At 42.0% G+C, this 16,963-nt stretch overlaps 1 protein-coding gene across 1 annotated transcript in view; it reads right to left on the bottom strand.

Moving 5' to 3' along the window:
* Positions 1 to 12,424, bottom strand: part of LOC142403044 (nuclear cap-binding protein subunit 1-like) — a 53,078-nt gene extending 40,654 nt beyond the window's left edge. The window contains exons 1-8 of the mRNA XM_075489156.1: positions 12,241 to 12,424; positions 9,554 to 9,639; positions 8,644 to 8,744; positions 6,900 to 7,056; positions 5,244 to 5,351; positions 4,217 to 4,338; positions 3,632 to 3,701; positions 2,010 to 2,225 (exon numbers count right to left, since the gene is read on the bottom strand). Of these exons, the coding sequence (XP_075345271.1) occupies positions 2,010 to 2,225; positions 3,632 to 3,701; positions 4,217 to 4,338; positions 5,244 to 5,351; positions 6,900 to 7,056; positions 8,644 to 8,744; positions 9,554 to 9,639; positions 12,241 to 12,277 (897 nt within the window). The 5' untranslated portion in view covers positions 12,278 to 12,424. The remainder of the gene's footprint in view (positions 1 to 2,009; positions 2,226 to 3,631; positions 3,702 to 4,216; positions 4,339 to 5,243; positions 5,352 to 6,899; positions 7,057 to 8,643; positions 8,745 to 9,553; positions 9,640 to 12,240) is intronic.
* Between the last annotated feature and the right edge of the window lie 4,539 nt (positions 12,425 to 16,963).

Raw genomic sequence — 16,963 nt, 5'->3', positions numbered from 1 at the left:
CACTACTGCATTTTTTCATTTTACATACTTAGCTTCAAAAAGGGTGTTATGAATAGAAACTAAAAGGGGCAGCTAAAATGTTCCATTTTTGAGGGTGGCACAGAGACTATTTAAAGTTACCGTGCAGCAAATGCATACTATTTAATGAGAGACTTGCAAAGAGGCAAAAAGGAAATCAGACGTGCTAAACAGTAGTACAAGAGAGGTTAGCAAAAGGAATCCTGAAAGCTGAAGTTGTGTCTAGATGAAGACATACCAACAAGTGATTACCCACCAAAGAGTTCAAGGAACTTGAGAATGAAATAGCTGACCTATTAATTGGGGTGCATATCCTCTCATTCAAAAACAACCTGATATCTAATCAACTAAGATGATATCAATTTTAAAGGTCTTTCAGGAAATTGCAAACCAGCAAGGATGACTTCCATATTGGGCAAATTATTGAAAACTATTAAAAAAATAATAGCATTAGGAGGCATAGGCATAAATGCTGTTTGGGGAAGAGGCAGCACAGCTTTTGTAAAGTCAGGCCTCTCAAACTTATTGGAGCTCTCTGACGAAGTCAACAATCATGTGTAGATATGAGAAACATGGCTGACAGCCTAGCTGGATCTTCAAAAGGCTTTCATGTAAACTAAGCAACCACAGTATAAGAGGGGAAGTCCTTACACAGATAAATAACTGGTTAAAAGATAATTAAATGATCAGTTCTCACAGCAGAGGATGGTCACCAGCAGAATCCCACAGGAATCTATCCAGGGACCTGTGCTGTTCAGCAGATCCATAAATGATCTGGAAAGGGAGCAGGCATTGGATATGAAAAAGCTTGCAGATGCTACTTTTAAATAACTTGGTAACAAGGGCCATCCATGAAAAATTGCAGATAAAAAAAACCCTTGAGAAACTTGGTGTCTGGGTGTTAAAGCAGAAGATAACCATAAAATGACTGGTTGACTTTTGCCTACAGATTGGAAAAATAGACCAGCTTCACATATAAAGTGGTGAGCACTGAACTGCCCTCTATTGTTCAGGAATGCAAACTTGGTTGTGAAATAATTCTATACAAACCTTATCTCAGTATTCAATAACAGACTGGACTTATCAGAAAAGGAATAGGGAACAACACTGAACATTATGCCACTGTATAGGTTCATGGTGCATCCACATCTTCCATTCCGTATGCAGTTCTAGTCATACTCGCCACTCTCCCCTCCCCCAACAGGATATAGCAGTATAGCAGAACTGGAAAAGTTTCAGAAAAAGGTGATGGTGGTGACTTAGGGTATAGAACAGCTTCTGTATAAGGAACAATTAGACAGGCTACTATCATTCAACCTAGAAAAGACACAGTTGAGCCAGGATATGCTAGAGATTTTATAAATTATGAATTGCCTAGAGAGGTTGGAGAGAACAAATGTTTGTTGTCTCTTCCAATGCAAGAATTGGGGACCATCAAATGAAGCTAACAGGTGGAAAAGTGCTTGGAGAAAGCATTTTCTTTTCTTCCCCTATGCCTAAATTCTCTTGTCAAAACATCTGCTCTTGGCCACTGCTGAAGACAGAAACCAGGCTAGATGGACTTTTGATCTAACCCAGGTCAACCACTATGTTCCATGATCTATACCAACCAATTTGAACAGATGGGTAGAGGATAGTCTTCAATGTATAAAGTTCCTATAAGCAGCTAGGCTGAGGAAACCCAAGCCACCATCCTCACAGAAGGAGAGGCTGCTACCTGAATACAGTTATATTATTAGACATCAGAGAATCTATTCAAGACATATCCTTAATGAAAACATCTGAAAATCACTTATTAAATTTTAAACTTCAATAATCTACCTGTCAGCATTAACTCTGTCATCTAGTTAATCTCCCCAGCAGTATCAAAATGTAATTACTGCTGACTTTCATACTGATAACCATTCTGGGAGAGGCAATACTGCATCTTGACCAGCACTGCCTTGCAACCGCCCCATTGCACATTCAGTTCCACCCCAGCAAATACATACCTCTGGGTCATCTGTGTAGTCAAACATCCGAAAAATAACCCTTGGCATTGGGTACACTGAATCTTCAGTGTGAGGTGGAGGAGTGAATGGAGGCAGGTTATGCTGCAATGCTTCACAAAGAATACTGTCAAAGGCAAGGTAAGGCCTCAGAATGTGTCTTTCTTGCCAACGGTCTTTTTTCAACTTCTGAATCTGGGCCCAAAGACAGTCCAAGTACTGGAGGAAAAGACACAAAATATCAGATATGCTGAATTTTATAAATGAACTTGTAGCTCCTTGTGACGTATGGACTATCAAACATTTAGGTAAATTCCTTATTGCATTCAGAAAAAAATCCCAAGCAGCTACTTAAATTGCTTATTAGAAGCTATCTAGTGATTCAGTAAACCAAGAGACAACTTAACAACTCTGAACAGCAATCTTGCTCCTAATTTCACACATTAAAGGCATCTGCCATTTTACTAGTAAAATAAACACCAGAATGCAGTCCAGGAGTCCAAGTGTGACACACAAATTCACTGCATCAATATTAATTCAGTCAACGTTCATTCCACCTACAAAAAGACCCACATTATTTCAATATTACAATTAAAGATTTAAATACAGTCTAAGAGATACCAAATTGGGGGGGAGCGGTTAATACAAGAAGAGCAGGGTTGATGTTCAGAGGGACCTGGACAGGCTGGAGAAATGTGCTGAAAGGAACCTCATGTAGTTCAACAAAGGCAAATGCCAAACCCTACACCTGGGGAGGAACAACCCCAGGCACCAGTATATGCTGGGGGCTGACTAGCCAGAAAGCAGCTTTGCAGAAAAGGACCTGGGGGTCCTGGTGAACAAGTTAAATGTGAGCCAGCAGTGTGCCCTTGCAGCAAAGAAAGCCAAACACATTCTGGGCTTTATTGGCAAGAGCATAGCCAGCAGGTCAAGGGAAGTGATCCTTCCCCTCTATTCAGTACTTGTAAGGCCACATCTGAAGTGCTGTGTCCAGCATTGGGCTCCTCAGTACAAGGCAGACATTGATATATACTGGAGTGAGTCCAATGGAGGAAAAAGTAAAAGTTCAATAAAAAGAAAAAACACCCCATATCAGTGAGCTCTCCCCTCTAATACTTTTGGTTTAATTATGAAAGAGGGTGCAATTAGTGCTGCATAACATTTGCTTGTATCTGTTTAGCACTTTCTAGAGCTGTAAAAAGCAAAGCCACTGCAGGAAGAACACTCTAAAGGTTTTCTTTTTGCAGAAGGGAAACATTTTAATGGGTAAATTACATCTTCCTTCTCCAAAAGGTACTTTCAGTACAGAGCCTTGTAACCCCATTTCCCCAAGAATATTATGTTCAGTGACCATTCCTCATTTAGCAGCATTTCCTAAAGGGGACTGTCACCAAACAACAAAATGCTCTCCCACTCACCCAATGCAGCTCTAAGTTTTAGCCCAAGACTTAGAAGAGAACTTCTTACCTAGAATCCATTTGGAATAAAGACACATGGGAGGGCGATTCAAAAGAATTAAATTTTTTCTTAAAGCACCTTTAATTTTAAATTTCTGAAGAACACTTCAGCCAAATAATCTTTTAAAGCATCTTTTAAACAGTACAGAATAAATAAAGCCGACTTGCCTCTTCTTGTGGATGTGGTTTATCAGCAGTCCAAACTTGTAACATGGGTACATGAATCTTCTGGCGACGCCTGTTTATACAGGAAAGAAAACCTAACACTTAAAAAGCTGATCTAAGAAAGCAATGTTTTCTTATTGTGTGTGCACTACTATTTGGTCTATTGAGCTGATGAGGTCTGCAGTAGTATAAAAACAGGTTTGTGAACATTTAAATTATCACTAACACCTAGTCTCAATGGCAGTGTTAACTCAAATCACTTAGAGAAAGAGACACACACACAAACAGACAGACAGACACACAGACACAGGTGACCAGCAGCCTAGTCATAACAATGCAGACATATATGCATCAAGAAAATATTACCTTCAACGCACACAGAAGTTGAGAATGATACTTGTTTAGATTACAACTTGATAGTTGTTTAGATTCATAAACCTCTCCATCTATTTTATTTTTCAGGGTCTTTTCCTCACAGTTGTTTGGTTCTAAGAATTTAGAGTATTTCTAAATTAACAATAATCAAAGCTATTGATCCATACTTGAATAGGTACCAGAAAGAGTATATTTTTACTGGTTATAGCTTACTTCAGATAGCTTTCTGTGTGGGACAAGAGGCGATCTATTTCAGCATCTTTCTTCTCATACAACTCTTTTCCAACCCAAGGCAAAGATGACAGAAATGCAAACACATACCAATCGCATCGTACCTACAGGAAATAAATTAAAAAGGGATTTCTTTGACAAACTTATTGAATTTGTCTCAATGCAAAGAGTAGCAAACCCAGGAGTATTTAAGGGGATGTAGAGATCAACTCCAGTTAAATCAGCAATCAATACTTGGGAGTACAACTGTGTGTCAGTTCAAGTTCCTGAAGACATGTCAAGAGGCTGTTTGAAAACAGGAACATATAATTCAAGAGGCAGACATTTAGACATACAGTATATTTGGAGACCCACACAAAAACCCTTCTACAGAGCCTCTTTACTTAAATCATTCAAAGTTACCAATGCCAAGTTTCCTGAAGAATTTCTTTTAAAACTCTTAACAAAGAAAAAAAGTGAAATTGAAGTTGAACTAAGCTATCAGCAGAATGATTTAATAATTGACCCTTCCATAAAGTAGGCATGTGCAACCCATAAAGTGCATCACTGTTACAGTGACATTAACATGATCTATGAATTCTTTAGGCTATTGCAATGCACTCATCAGCAAAGAAAGAGCTAAACCCAATTCCCATAGTCCACGGTGCGTTAGCTGGATCGGCAGCCAAGGAAAAAACATATTCTTACCTGAAAGATGTTATATTTTATTTGGAAAATGATATGCACACATAAGAGAACAAATATTACTTTTAGAATCTTTCTGCAAACTAACTATATATTACAACTGTTCAATAAACTTGGCAAAACTCACTGAGTATTATATACTTGCCAGAAGCGAAGGAAATTTACTTGAGTTACCTCACTATAGAAGACTTAACTATTCCACTGTATGCATATATTGTCTAACTCACAGGATCCTTTTATTCATGCTAAGTGAATGTTTTATTCATGATAAAGTGAAATTGTGTAAAAACAGCACAACGCTTGAGACGGCAGTTACTATGCTTACTTGCGGTATATCTTCCTCCTGTGTCACACTCACAAAGTTCTCAAACATGGCTACCATTGAAGGTGCAGCTATTACGTGACAATTCACAAGATCAGATAGAAAACGAACCTATTGAACAACAACAAAAAATGTTATTTTATTAATTTTTAAATGAATACTCTTGCATTCAACTACACAAAAAGAAATAAGCATTAATTCAACTTCAAAGGAGGTGGGGGGGAAAGGGATGGACACACAGGGGGAGGGGGAAGGGGGGAAGAGGGCACAACAGAGCAGGAGGGGAAATGGATGGGACACACAGTGACAGCGGAGAAAGAAGTGAGAGGGAGACACAGGGCACAAGCCAGAATGTGTCACACGGTGGGAGCATGAGAAGCAGCAGCAAAAACACGCAAGCCAAAACGCATGAGCTAGAGTGCACGACAGGGTGGGAGCTCGAGAAATGAGCCAGAGGGCACCAACAGTTGACAGTTGAAGAATGAATGAGTGAGACACAGAGAATGCAATCCAGTCCATGATAGAGCACGTCACAGGGAGGGAACTGGAGAAAGCAGGAGCAAGAGAGCAAGCCAGAGGGCACGAGCCTAAGAATGAGTGAGATACGAGACATGAGCCAGAGCACGTTACAGGGTGGTAGCTAGAGAAAGAACAAGTGAGAGAGTGAGACACAGGGCACAAGCCAGAGAAAGAAATAGCCAGCAAGTGAGACACAGGGCAGGGGCTGGAAAGAGCATGCATGAGACACAGGGCAGGGTCCTGCGAGCAAGAGAGCGTGACATGGGGCAGGGGCGAGAGTCAGAGAGATAGAGACATGAGGAGTGGGCAAGGGGTGGGGCAGGGGAGCTGTTGGAAGTGAGAGGCACAGAATAACACACACACATTATGCAAGACTGAAGATGGAAATTCACTTTTTGCATGTATCCAGAAGAATAACAGTACGCATCAGTGTTAAATCAGTATGCTGCTCATACACGACTTTCATACAAAATACATTTCTACGGTCACTTATCCATAACTTGAACTAGTTTCATACAGACAGACCCTTAAAACCACTGCTACTGTCAGGTTTTAACAAAGCACCAAACTAATAGTATGCTGCTAATCAAATGGAAGTGGTTTCAAAAGGAGCCAGCGCTGAAAATTACCCACTTGGTCTTCATTACTCACAAGCAGGATGAGCATACAGGACTGATTACAGCCATCCAATATAACCTATCCAGTTGGGAATAAGCTGCCTTTTAAATAAATAAATAAATAAATAAAAGGGACCCAACAGGAACAGTATTTGTCTCTGAGCACAGGAGAAATGAATAGCTTTCATTCACCTTCTAGATTCTCCTGTAGAACAAACTGGGGGGGGAAGGAGAAAGAAAACCTTTGCTTTCCTGAGAGTTAATTTGGCTGTGGGAAATTTCACACATAGTTTAGAGGTCAGTTTTGCAATCATAACCTAATTTTTCATCTCCTTAGGAAGGAATACCACACACTTTCTCCTGACATGTCTATGGAGCACTACATGGGGATGCCAGAAAAGACCATGTTGCATACAGAAACCCTCCAGCCCCTCTGGATGTCAAAACAAAGAGTAAGTAATATTGGGTGGGGACGGGGAAAGGAAGACTAGGGGAAAAAAGAGATGTGAAAGATTCCACTTACTAAGTACTCAGCTTCATTATACATGTTGACTTTCAAACATTCTTTGAGCTGACGAATCATGGCTTCTACAAATTCCCCACCAAAGTTGTAGTTCCTGGCATTCAGCAGCCCAACTAACGTTGTATAAATGGTAAGCTTTTCTGGTAATAGACGTGCACTGATTTAAATGAAGAAAAACAAGCATTTTGTTAGATGTTCATTTATCACATGTCAACCACTGCATTTACATAGCATCTTTGAACCTGCTATGTATAGGTTACGCTTCTCTTGTGTTTAAGCAAGGTAAACTGCTAACCTCACATTAGTTATATGTCCTGTGGACAAAAGATTACAGAACATCCTTTTTAAGACTATAATCCTTTAGGAATATATACACTACTTTTAACTACATTTCAATATATTTTCTCTTTAATTATTTTTAACTCATAAGCATTTAGGATTATAGTAGGTTCTAAAACCTATAGCAACTACACTTTAAGACATTTTCAGCTGCAGTCTCCAACTCAACAAAACTTTCAATCTGGACAAAGGCTGTTATTGAAGCAAAGGGCATAAGGTATCAGACTGGAATGACATTTGACAAAAGCTTATAGTAATATAATTTTAAGTACTGCCAAAATATATAATTTAACAGAAAGTTTTGAAAGTATCAGTCATTTAAAAAAAAAATCTGTTAATTAAATATATATATTAGAAACCATTCTGACTATTCTGCCTCATTTTCCAGTATTTTATATACTCTATGGGAATATGGCCAAATAATACCATTTAAGACAATTTGTTCAGTGTAGCATAAGTTAGCCATTATATTATACTAGAACAGCAAGATTACACAAGAGATGTAAACATTTTACATCACTTAAAAGTTAAATTTGATTGTAAGTATCTCAAACTTAAGTAAGAAATTTTCAGTATAAGGTCTTAAAGAAATAGACAGGTTAGGTCCTATTGTAACTACTTATTTTCTTCAAATATTTTGTAAATGTGTAAGCTAACTCCATGCCTTCAAAGGCATTCAGCTGTTGTGGGAAACAGATGTACTGTTTGACTTATGTTTATGAACAGTGCTACAAAATAGATTTAAAGTTTCCTTACAGCTATAGCACAAGCTGGCACTGAAACACACACCCCACACACACACCCCAAAATGTGGTATACTATTGCGGACCCCACACAATCCCCTCCTGGGACACGTCCTCAGTGGCCCAACAGACAAAGCAACTCTGTTCCAGTGCTTTGCTAGGGAGAGGAAGGACTGCTGCTAGCCAAGGCGGGAGCCTACCTCTGGTCCCTTCATCTCTCCACTACTAGAGGGTAGGTTCATGGAGAGAGGAGCACCTCAGCCCCTAAAAAGGGGAACAGGAAAAGTAGGAATACACAGATAAGAATTGGCACCCAACAGATTTTTGTATTCTTTAGTGACCGTTCAATTCAGAAACAAGATACTACCCAGCATATTCCCCATGGCAACGAGAAAGCAGCTCTGGGATCTACTCTGCTTAAGACCTTGCGCACACATTGTACATTGCGCATCCACTGTACATGGATATTTTCCTTGATTTATGCCTAAGTCAATAGACTAAGCTTCTCCTCAGATTTCTTTTGCCTGGAGTAAGACAAATCCTAAGCAATAACAGTGTTCAAGAACTAAAAGCTGTTCACAGCATTTAAAGTACTTCAAATACTTAAACTTTTCTATTTAGCATAGATAACAGAGCACCTCCCAAATCTTCTGCATACATACACAGTACAAAGAATTCTTAATATCTTGCTTTTATAGTTTGGTAGATCAGCTTCCAAGACACCAGCTAGACCCTCCAAGTTGCTCTCCAGAGAGGAAGTACTCTAAGAAAGAAAAGAGTGTCTTCTCATCAATCAGGTATATCAACTATCCCCACAGTAACAAGCGGAAAACAAGCAAATAGGATAAAACAAAATATTACTTTGCATTTTCTTCCTGTTAGAAGTAATGATTCAAATTCCATTAGGAATTCACAATTTCTCTCATTTGCTAGAAATAAGAAGCAAAAATGACTAAGAAGAGCTTCAATTGTGACTTCTCCACAGCAAGGAGCTCTAGTGTTTTCCTAGGAAGTAAGAGTTAACATAGCTTCAGAGGTCTCTCAGTAACTGAATTAAACATTATATTAATGACATCAGGGGAAGTGAAACAACTACATAGCTTGTATGTGGCTTAAATTAATGTATAAGACCCATCATATTTGTTGTAACCCTTTTTTCTACGCTTGTTACAAGCACCAAACCCAGCCAAGTCCCAAGATCAGTAGTGACATTGGTGGGGTCTTTTGTTGTTTGTTTGTTTGGGGTTTTTTGGTACACATCTCATTAGTTTCCCTCTACTCCTTGAAAAAAATTGAAGCAGTGATAAAGTTCAGAGTTGGAATTATACCTCTTCACTACTTATACTTCAGCACTGTATCACAGCGCTAACATTTAAGAATTTTCTTTTTAAAAACCCAGTTTTGCAGAGGCCAACAATTTTCCAGCTAGGAAGTTTCCAATGGATTTTCTTTTTTTGGACCACTAATGTTCTATTAACACATAAAAACATATAAAACAAAGAAAACAAAAACACCAATGTATTATGTTCAAGGACCCTAAGTCACAAACCAATATGGAAATAGTATTTATACCTTCTCTCCCACTCTGCATATTAAAGATTCAAGTCTCTCTTCAATTTCAGATGGCTCGGATGTTCTCCTCCTTTTGTGAGGTTGCCCTGTTTCAATACATTAAATATGTTATTTGCCTGCTGTGGTGGGTTGACCCTGGCCAGCGGCCAAGCATGCATGCAGCCACTTGCTCACTCCCTCCACCCCCAGCACAATGGGGGAGATAATAGGAAGAGCAACAGCGAGAAAACTCATGGATTGAGATAAAAGACAGTTTAATAAGTGAAGAAGGGGGGCAGGAGGGAACAAGTGATACAAAGGCAGTCACTCACCACCTCCCACCAGCAGACCAATGCCTATCCAGTCTCTGAGTGACAACCACCTTGGAAAGATTACCCCCCAGTTTTATTGCTGATCATAATGTTATATGGTCTGGAATATCCCTTTGGTCAGTTGGGGTCAGCTGTCTCAGCTGTGTCACAGAATCATAGAATCATTAAGGTTGGAAAAGACCTCTAAGATCATCTAGTCCAACCGTCAACCCAACACCTCCATGCCTACTAAACCATGTCCTGAAGTGCCACGTCTACACGTTTTTTGAACTCCTCCAGGGATGGTGACTCCACCACCTCTCTGGGCAGCCTGTTCCAATGCTTGACCACCCTTTCAGTAAAGAAATTTTTCCTAATATTATAGAGGTTTTCTAAACCTCTCCTGACGCAACCTGAGGCCATTTCCTCTCGTCCTATCACTTGTTACCTGGGAGAAGAGACCGACCCCACCTCACTACAACCTCCTTTCAGGTAGTTGTAGAGAGCAATAAGGTCTCCCCTCAGCCTCCTTTTCTCCAGGCTAAACAACCCCATTTCCCTCAGCTGCTCCTCATAAGACTTGTTCTCCAGACCCTTCCCCAGCTTCGTTGCCCTTCTCTGGACACGCTCCAGCACCTCAATGTCTCTCTTGTAGTGGGGGGCCCAAAACTGAACACAGTATTCGAGGTGCGGCCTCACCAGTGCCGAGTACAGGGGCACAATCACTTCCCTAGTCCTGCTGGCCACGCTATTCCTGATACAAGTCAGGATGCCATTGGCTTTCTTGGCCACCTGGGCACACTGCTGGCTCATGTTCAGGCGGCTGTCAACCAACACCCCCAGGTCCTTCTCTGCCAGGCAGCTTTCCAGCCACTCTTCCCCAAGCCTGTAGCGTTGCATGGGGTTGCTGTGACCCAAGTGCAGGACCCAGCACTTGGCCTTGTTAAACCTCATACAATTGGCCTCGGCCCATCGATCCAGCCTGTCCAGATCCCTCTGCAGAGCCTTCCTACCCTCAAGCAGATCAACACTCCCACACAACTTGGTGTCGTCTGCAAATTTACTGAGGGTGCACTTGATCCCCTCCTCCAGCTCATTGATAAAGATATTAAACAAGACTGGCCCCAAAACTGAGCCCTGGGGAACACCGCTTGTGACTGGCCGCCAATTGGATTTAACTCCGTTCACCACAACTCTCTGGGCTCGGCCATCCAGTCACTTTTTTACCCAGCGAAGAGTACACCCGCCTAAGTGTCCCCTCCCAACATCTTGTCCACCCCCAGCCTACTTTCTGGAGGGGCAAAGTGGGAAAAAGAAAAGGCCCTGATGCTGTGCAAGTACTGCTCAGCAACAGCTAAAACACTGGTGTGTTATCAACACTGCTTTAGTCACAAATTCAAAGTACAGCACCATATGGGCTGCTATGAAGAAAGTTAATTCCATCCCAGCCAGACCCAGTACACCTGCTTATTCTAAAAGAACTCTCTAGATACTTTTACCATTCCAGCAACATACTTCTAAGAAAAAAAAGTCCTGACAAAGCATTCAAAATTGACCCAATAAACAAGAAAAACAAAAGTATAGCCATATTACTGATGACCTAATCCATGAAGTAGAAACAGTTAACATTGTAGCTGTCTCAAATTTTATTTAGAAATAATTCTGCATTTCTGCTACAGTATGAGACAGTATATGTGAGATAAACTAAACATACTTTACAGGGTTACCAGTTACTGTGTATGTTGTTAGTGCTTTATAACACCTTCTTCAGCATATATATATTAAAAGATATTAAGAATCCTTGTTTATATTTTTAGGGTTTTTATAAGCGTAGAAAATACTGTACATCAAAGCAATTTAAAAAAAAGTGTTATTAAAAACCATTTTATCTTTGCAATCAAAAGCTGAAAAAGCTAGTCGCAAAACTGTCCAACTCTCCGCTCACACAGATTTACGTTATTAAGAGAAACAGCATTTGCTTCAGTTTCTGAAGTCGGTCGTTCTCCACTCTCAATGTTTTCTGAACGTTTTCCATTAAGCCTCTACAAGATGCGAGAACACATCCTTTCTGACTACACGTATGCAGAGCTGGGTGCTCTGATCAGTTTACTTTCACCCAGGGCGCTCCTTGTATTTGAGGCAGACCGAAGCAACGGCTCAGGACAGTCTTTAGCCCCAGTTACATAAGCCGATTCCTTGCACCAGAGCGCCCTACAAGTCCTGACAGAGGACCAGGGTGAGCCGCTACCACCCCAAGCCAAAGGCGAGGCAGCGCCGCGGGGAGTCACCTCAGCCGAGACCTGCCCCTCCCCCAGCCCTAAGGATGACACAGCCCCAAGCGCAGGGCATGCGGAGTCCAGACCCTGGAACTATCTCGCTCACTCCATCCATGCTTACCATCGCTCTCGTCGCTGTGCCGCCGCCGCCGCGACATACTAGCACCGCCCCTGCGAGAAATCTGCGTGTGAAAGAGGAAAAAGCAGGAACGCTATACCCACAGCAGGAGAAGAGAAGGAAGAGCACTATGTAAAGACCATACAACAGGGATCAGAATATTTTCCTCCGCTTGCCCCTTCCCTACTTCCTGTTCGTCTCAATCTTCTTCCGGGGTAAAAGAGCAATAGGAAAAGCTCCTGCCTTCTCTTTCGTGACTTCCCGCGACTCTGGGAAATAGCGCTATTCTACTTGTTTCTCTATAGTACAAAGAACTCGGATGATTTCTAAGATGGGGGAAGGAATAGACACAAAGTTAGTGAATTTTCCATTAAATAAAAAAGTTTTATTTACTTTCACTTGTGCCTGGTCTCTTTTGAAGGCTTATATTTTGCCCACTGCACACGTGAATTGTGCTCTGTGGGCCCCACCCCTGGGATACCTTACTGACGTCTGGTGACATCCTAAGGTTTCTGGTAGGCTCCCAGACACAAGTCACATTAGCTTTGATGATCTGACAAAGTAAGAAAATCCCTTGACAATTTGAAAAAGTTACTTGCTATAAGTAGGTTTGCATCTGGCTCACACCTCACATCATCCAGCACAGTTTTCTCTCCCAAAAACTGTATTTTTCCTGCAGTGTCAAAGCAGACCTGTGCTAATGTTACTCAACACCTCATCTCTATGAACAGACATGCAGCAAGGAAAGCCAGCAACAGGAGGGAGTAGGAATAAGTAGGTCATGATCTTCATAGATCCATTTTCCTCTCATTTTCCTCCCTCTCAAATTTAGCTTTTAATGAGACACTAATGTGTCCAGAAAACAAGAGTTCTTGTGTCTAGTCTGTTAAAAGAAAACTGATCACAATATGCTGTAAGCTACTGACAGAGATGTACTGTATAGCACAGGTTAATTTATTTTGTCAGGTTTCCAAAGAACTACGAACGTGGGAGATGTCCTAACTTTAGTGTATATTTCTCTCTTGGAACTAAATGAAAAACAGATGTGCTAGCTCCACCAAGATTTTTCACGTCCTTGGAGAAAATTGGCTGCTTTTTGAGGGGTTAATGCTAAAAACATTTTTTTTGTGCTGCCAAGTCTAAAATCCTCTTTCTATCTGTTCTAATTTGTCATGTTATGGGCAACAAGGTAGAAGTACTGCTATGTTACTGTTACTGTGAGGTGAAGGACCCAGGAAAGCTCTCTCTTTGGCAAAAGGCTCAGTGCCAACACCTGCATCTCACTGGCAAGGTAATGTTTTAAGCAGCAGCAGTAACTTTCTTTACAGAGATTTGTCTTTGCTTAGTGCAGGATAATGTGTTATATGGAGAGTGAAATTGTAATCTGTATTGTCAGGCATGAAAAGAGCAAACCAGCTGACAACTTAGATCAAATCATAGGAATAGCATTGCTCATTACTGCATAATATCCTTGTTCTCTTAATTCCTCAGAGACTAGAGCCAAGGAGGTCAGTTGGCCAGGTTTCTTAGGCTCCCCGTATAGTGGGGAAAGACTCCTCTCAGTGGGGAAAGAGTCCTCTAGAGGGCAAGTCTGAGCAGAAAATTAATTAAACTTCTTTGAATTGCCTTCCCAAAGGAGGGAAGGCCTTTCTCTGTGCTGATAGTGGGAGAATGGTCTCCCTAGGCTAAACTTAACCATTGTGGTTACCCCTGCAGTTACTCAGTTGCACTACTGACACTGTAAGATATATTTTCTAGCTTGGCTGGAGAATATCTCCAGAAATATCTGCCTCATTTCCCCTTCTCTTCATGTTCCATTTCCCAGGACCTTTTTTCTAATGTAAAGTGTGATTTTTTTATTTTTTTTTTTTTAATCTACAGGCTTTGGCTTCCTGTTCTGCCATTTTCTTGAATGCTGAATGTTGTTGTCAGTCACCTGTAGCTTAACTACATAGAAATTATTGTCTAAGCTTTGTCTGTATCCCCTGGTGCAGGATGAACTGTGCCACTGATGTTTCATGTCCTTTGTCACTTTCCCAAACTTCATATCATTTTTTCCTTCTTTTTGTGGTTATTTTTTACTTTTTTATATCATCAAAGGTTGGAACAAAACTTCATGCAGTATTCTAACTCAGCTAACAGACTTGCATATCTGGTCTGTGACCTCCTTCCCAGAGCTGATGCTATTTAAAGCAAAAGAAATTCAGTGTTCTGCAAGTACAAAGCCATTCTTCCTTGTTCAGATGAAATGAAAGGAAGGTACCCCCTCATACACATACACTTCTCTGCAGCTCCCAGGGTAAAATGTCCTGATGCTTCTTATCTCATAGTTTCCCAGCTCTTTTTTCTCCAAGTGTATTTGGTTTATGGGGGGGGGCTGCAGGGGTGGCCTCTGTGAGAAGAGACCAGGGGCTGCCCCTGTGTCAGACAGAGCCAGTTCTAGCCAGCCTCAAAACAGACTGGCCAAACTGCTGGCCAAAGATGAGCCAATGAGTGAAGCTGGTGGCACCTCTGTGAAAACATATTTAAGAAAGGATAAAAATCACTGTGCAGCAGCTGTGAGAGACAGGAGTGAGAAAATGTGAGAGAAACAGCCTGCAGACACCAAGGTCAGTGAAGAAGGAGGGGGAGGAGGTGCTCCAGGTGCCAGAGCAGAGATTCCCCTGCAACCCATGGAGAAAACCATGGTGACGCAGGTTGTCCTCCTGCAGCCCATGGAGGTGCACGGTGGAGTAGATATCCACCCTGCAGCCTGTGAAGAGCCCACGCTGGAGCAGGCTCCTGGCAGGAACTGAGGCCTGTGGGGGACCCGTACTGGAGCAGTCCATTCCTGAAGGTCCTGGAAAGGACCCGTGCTGGAGCAGTTCTTGAAGAATTGCAGACTGTGGGAAGGACTCATGTTGGGAGCAGTTCGTGAAGGACTGTATCCCATGGGAGGGACCCCACACTGGAGCAGGGGAAGGAGCGGCAGACACAGAGTACCGCACCGCAACCCCCATTCCCCATCCCCCCTGCGCTGCTCAGAGTGGGAGGAGGTAGAAGAGTTGGGAGTGAAGTTGAGCCTGGGAAGAAGGTGGGGGGAAGGTGTTTTTAGATTTGTTCTCATTTCTCACTATCCTACTCTGCTATTAATTGGCAATAAATTAAATTAATTTCCCCAAGTTGAGTCTGTTTTGCCTGTGACAGTAATTGGTGAGTGATCTCCCTGTCCTTATCTTGACCCATGAGCTTTTTTATCTTATTTTCTCCCCTTGTCCTGCTGAGGAGGGGGAGTGAGAGAGCAGCTTTGTGGGCACCTAGCAGCCAGACAAGTTTAACCCACCATACCAAGATAGATACTGCATTTGACTTCTCAATCAATTGTGGATTTCCCCCCCCCCACTTCCTTTGATTCAGTAAAATTTGTTTCACTGGTTCAGAGATTTTGTTCATTTATGTCAGTGCTGTAGATGGAATGAATCAGCTAGATTTAATGTCAATATTATGCACATTGACATTTTTCATTCTAGCTACCTGAATTACTGGGCACAATTCTACTGTCTGTCCTCAGGCAAACTTCCAGTGGGAGTTTTAACTCTATAATGACTGCAGGATTTGCCTGTTAACCAGTCATCACTTCTTTTTCTTGCACAAGCTTTTGTAACTCTTTTCTATCATTCTTAAGAAAAGATACAAAAGTGGCTACTGAATGTTTTTCCCAGTTTTTCTTTTATTGTATCCTTCTTGCTCAAGTTAAGGGATGTTAGGAATGGCCACCACCTCCAGCAGCTCTGGCCCAGGACTCCCTCCTGCCCGGCCACTGGAATCCAGCCTGGTGCACCCAGGGACCTGGGGTTTCTGCCCAGGCTGAGGGACATAGCTGCTGCTTTCCCATTTGGAGGTTCAACCAGTAGCGAAGCTGAGCACATATCGCAGAGACATAAACACAGGACACTGAGATGGCCAGTCACACAGACTGCTACAGACAAGGCACTGCCTTTAACAGCACCTACATATAGGACTCACATAAAGCACAAACACAGACAGCCAAGTCCCCTTCCTCCTCTTTGTCTGCCAGAGACAGTTCACTAGTGAAGGCACACACACACAACAATCTCTAGATTCACAAGCACACACACATTTGCGGATCTCTTGAGTACCAGCATGGCCCCTCTGTCTGCCTGGTACACCTTCATGGATCCCCCTACTCGCCAGCTGGTCCAACTCGCAGTTTGCTAGTGAGTTACATGCAGACACCTAGTCTGACTCCAGTTGCTGGCACCCAGTCCACTCACGCCAGTTCCCCCAGTAGCTGGCACTTAGTCCTTGCAGCACGCATACACACAGGATAGAGAATGAGATTACACAGTGTGGGATAATGGCTGAGGTGACTTAAAAATTAGAACTTATATTCACACTTTTAGGTAAGGCACAGCATTGAAGAAGCTTCCCAGGTGGAATGCGGCTGACGTAAGGAATCCATGGCATGGGAGTTCCCTAGGCCTGCAACCTTAGATGTTGGTAACACCAGGGGAACTTGGTGTGCTGACTCTAAGAGGCGCTGCCCAGAGGGTGGAGCTGTGTGGAGATGCCGCGGCCAGGCTCTGCAATAATAGGGGAACGTAAAGGTGTCAAAGAACTGATAAGCTGCATATTTACTACCCTGGGCCAACAGCCTGCCACGTTTTTGACAAAATGCTGTCCTTTTGGTGAACCTTGCTCATTATAACATCATTATAATACCAAA

Source organism: Mycteria americana (assembly GCF_035582795.1).
Source record: "Mycteria americana isolate JAX WOST 10 ecotype Jacksonville Zoo and Gardens chromosome W unlocalized genomic scaffold, USCA_MyAme_1.0 Scaffold_32, whole genome shotgun sequence".
In the NCBI taxonomy this organism is placed as follows: Eukaryota; Metazoa; Chordata; class Aves; order Ciconiiformes; family Ciconiidae; genus Mycteria; species Mycteria americana.
Note: the sequence above shows the minus strand (reverse complement) of the source record. Positions and strands in the feature narration are given on the sequence as shown.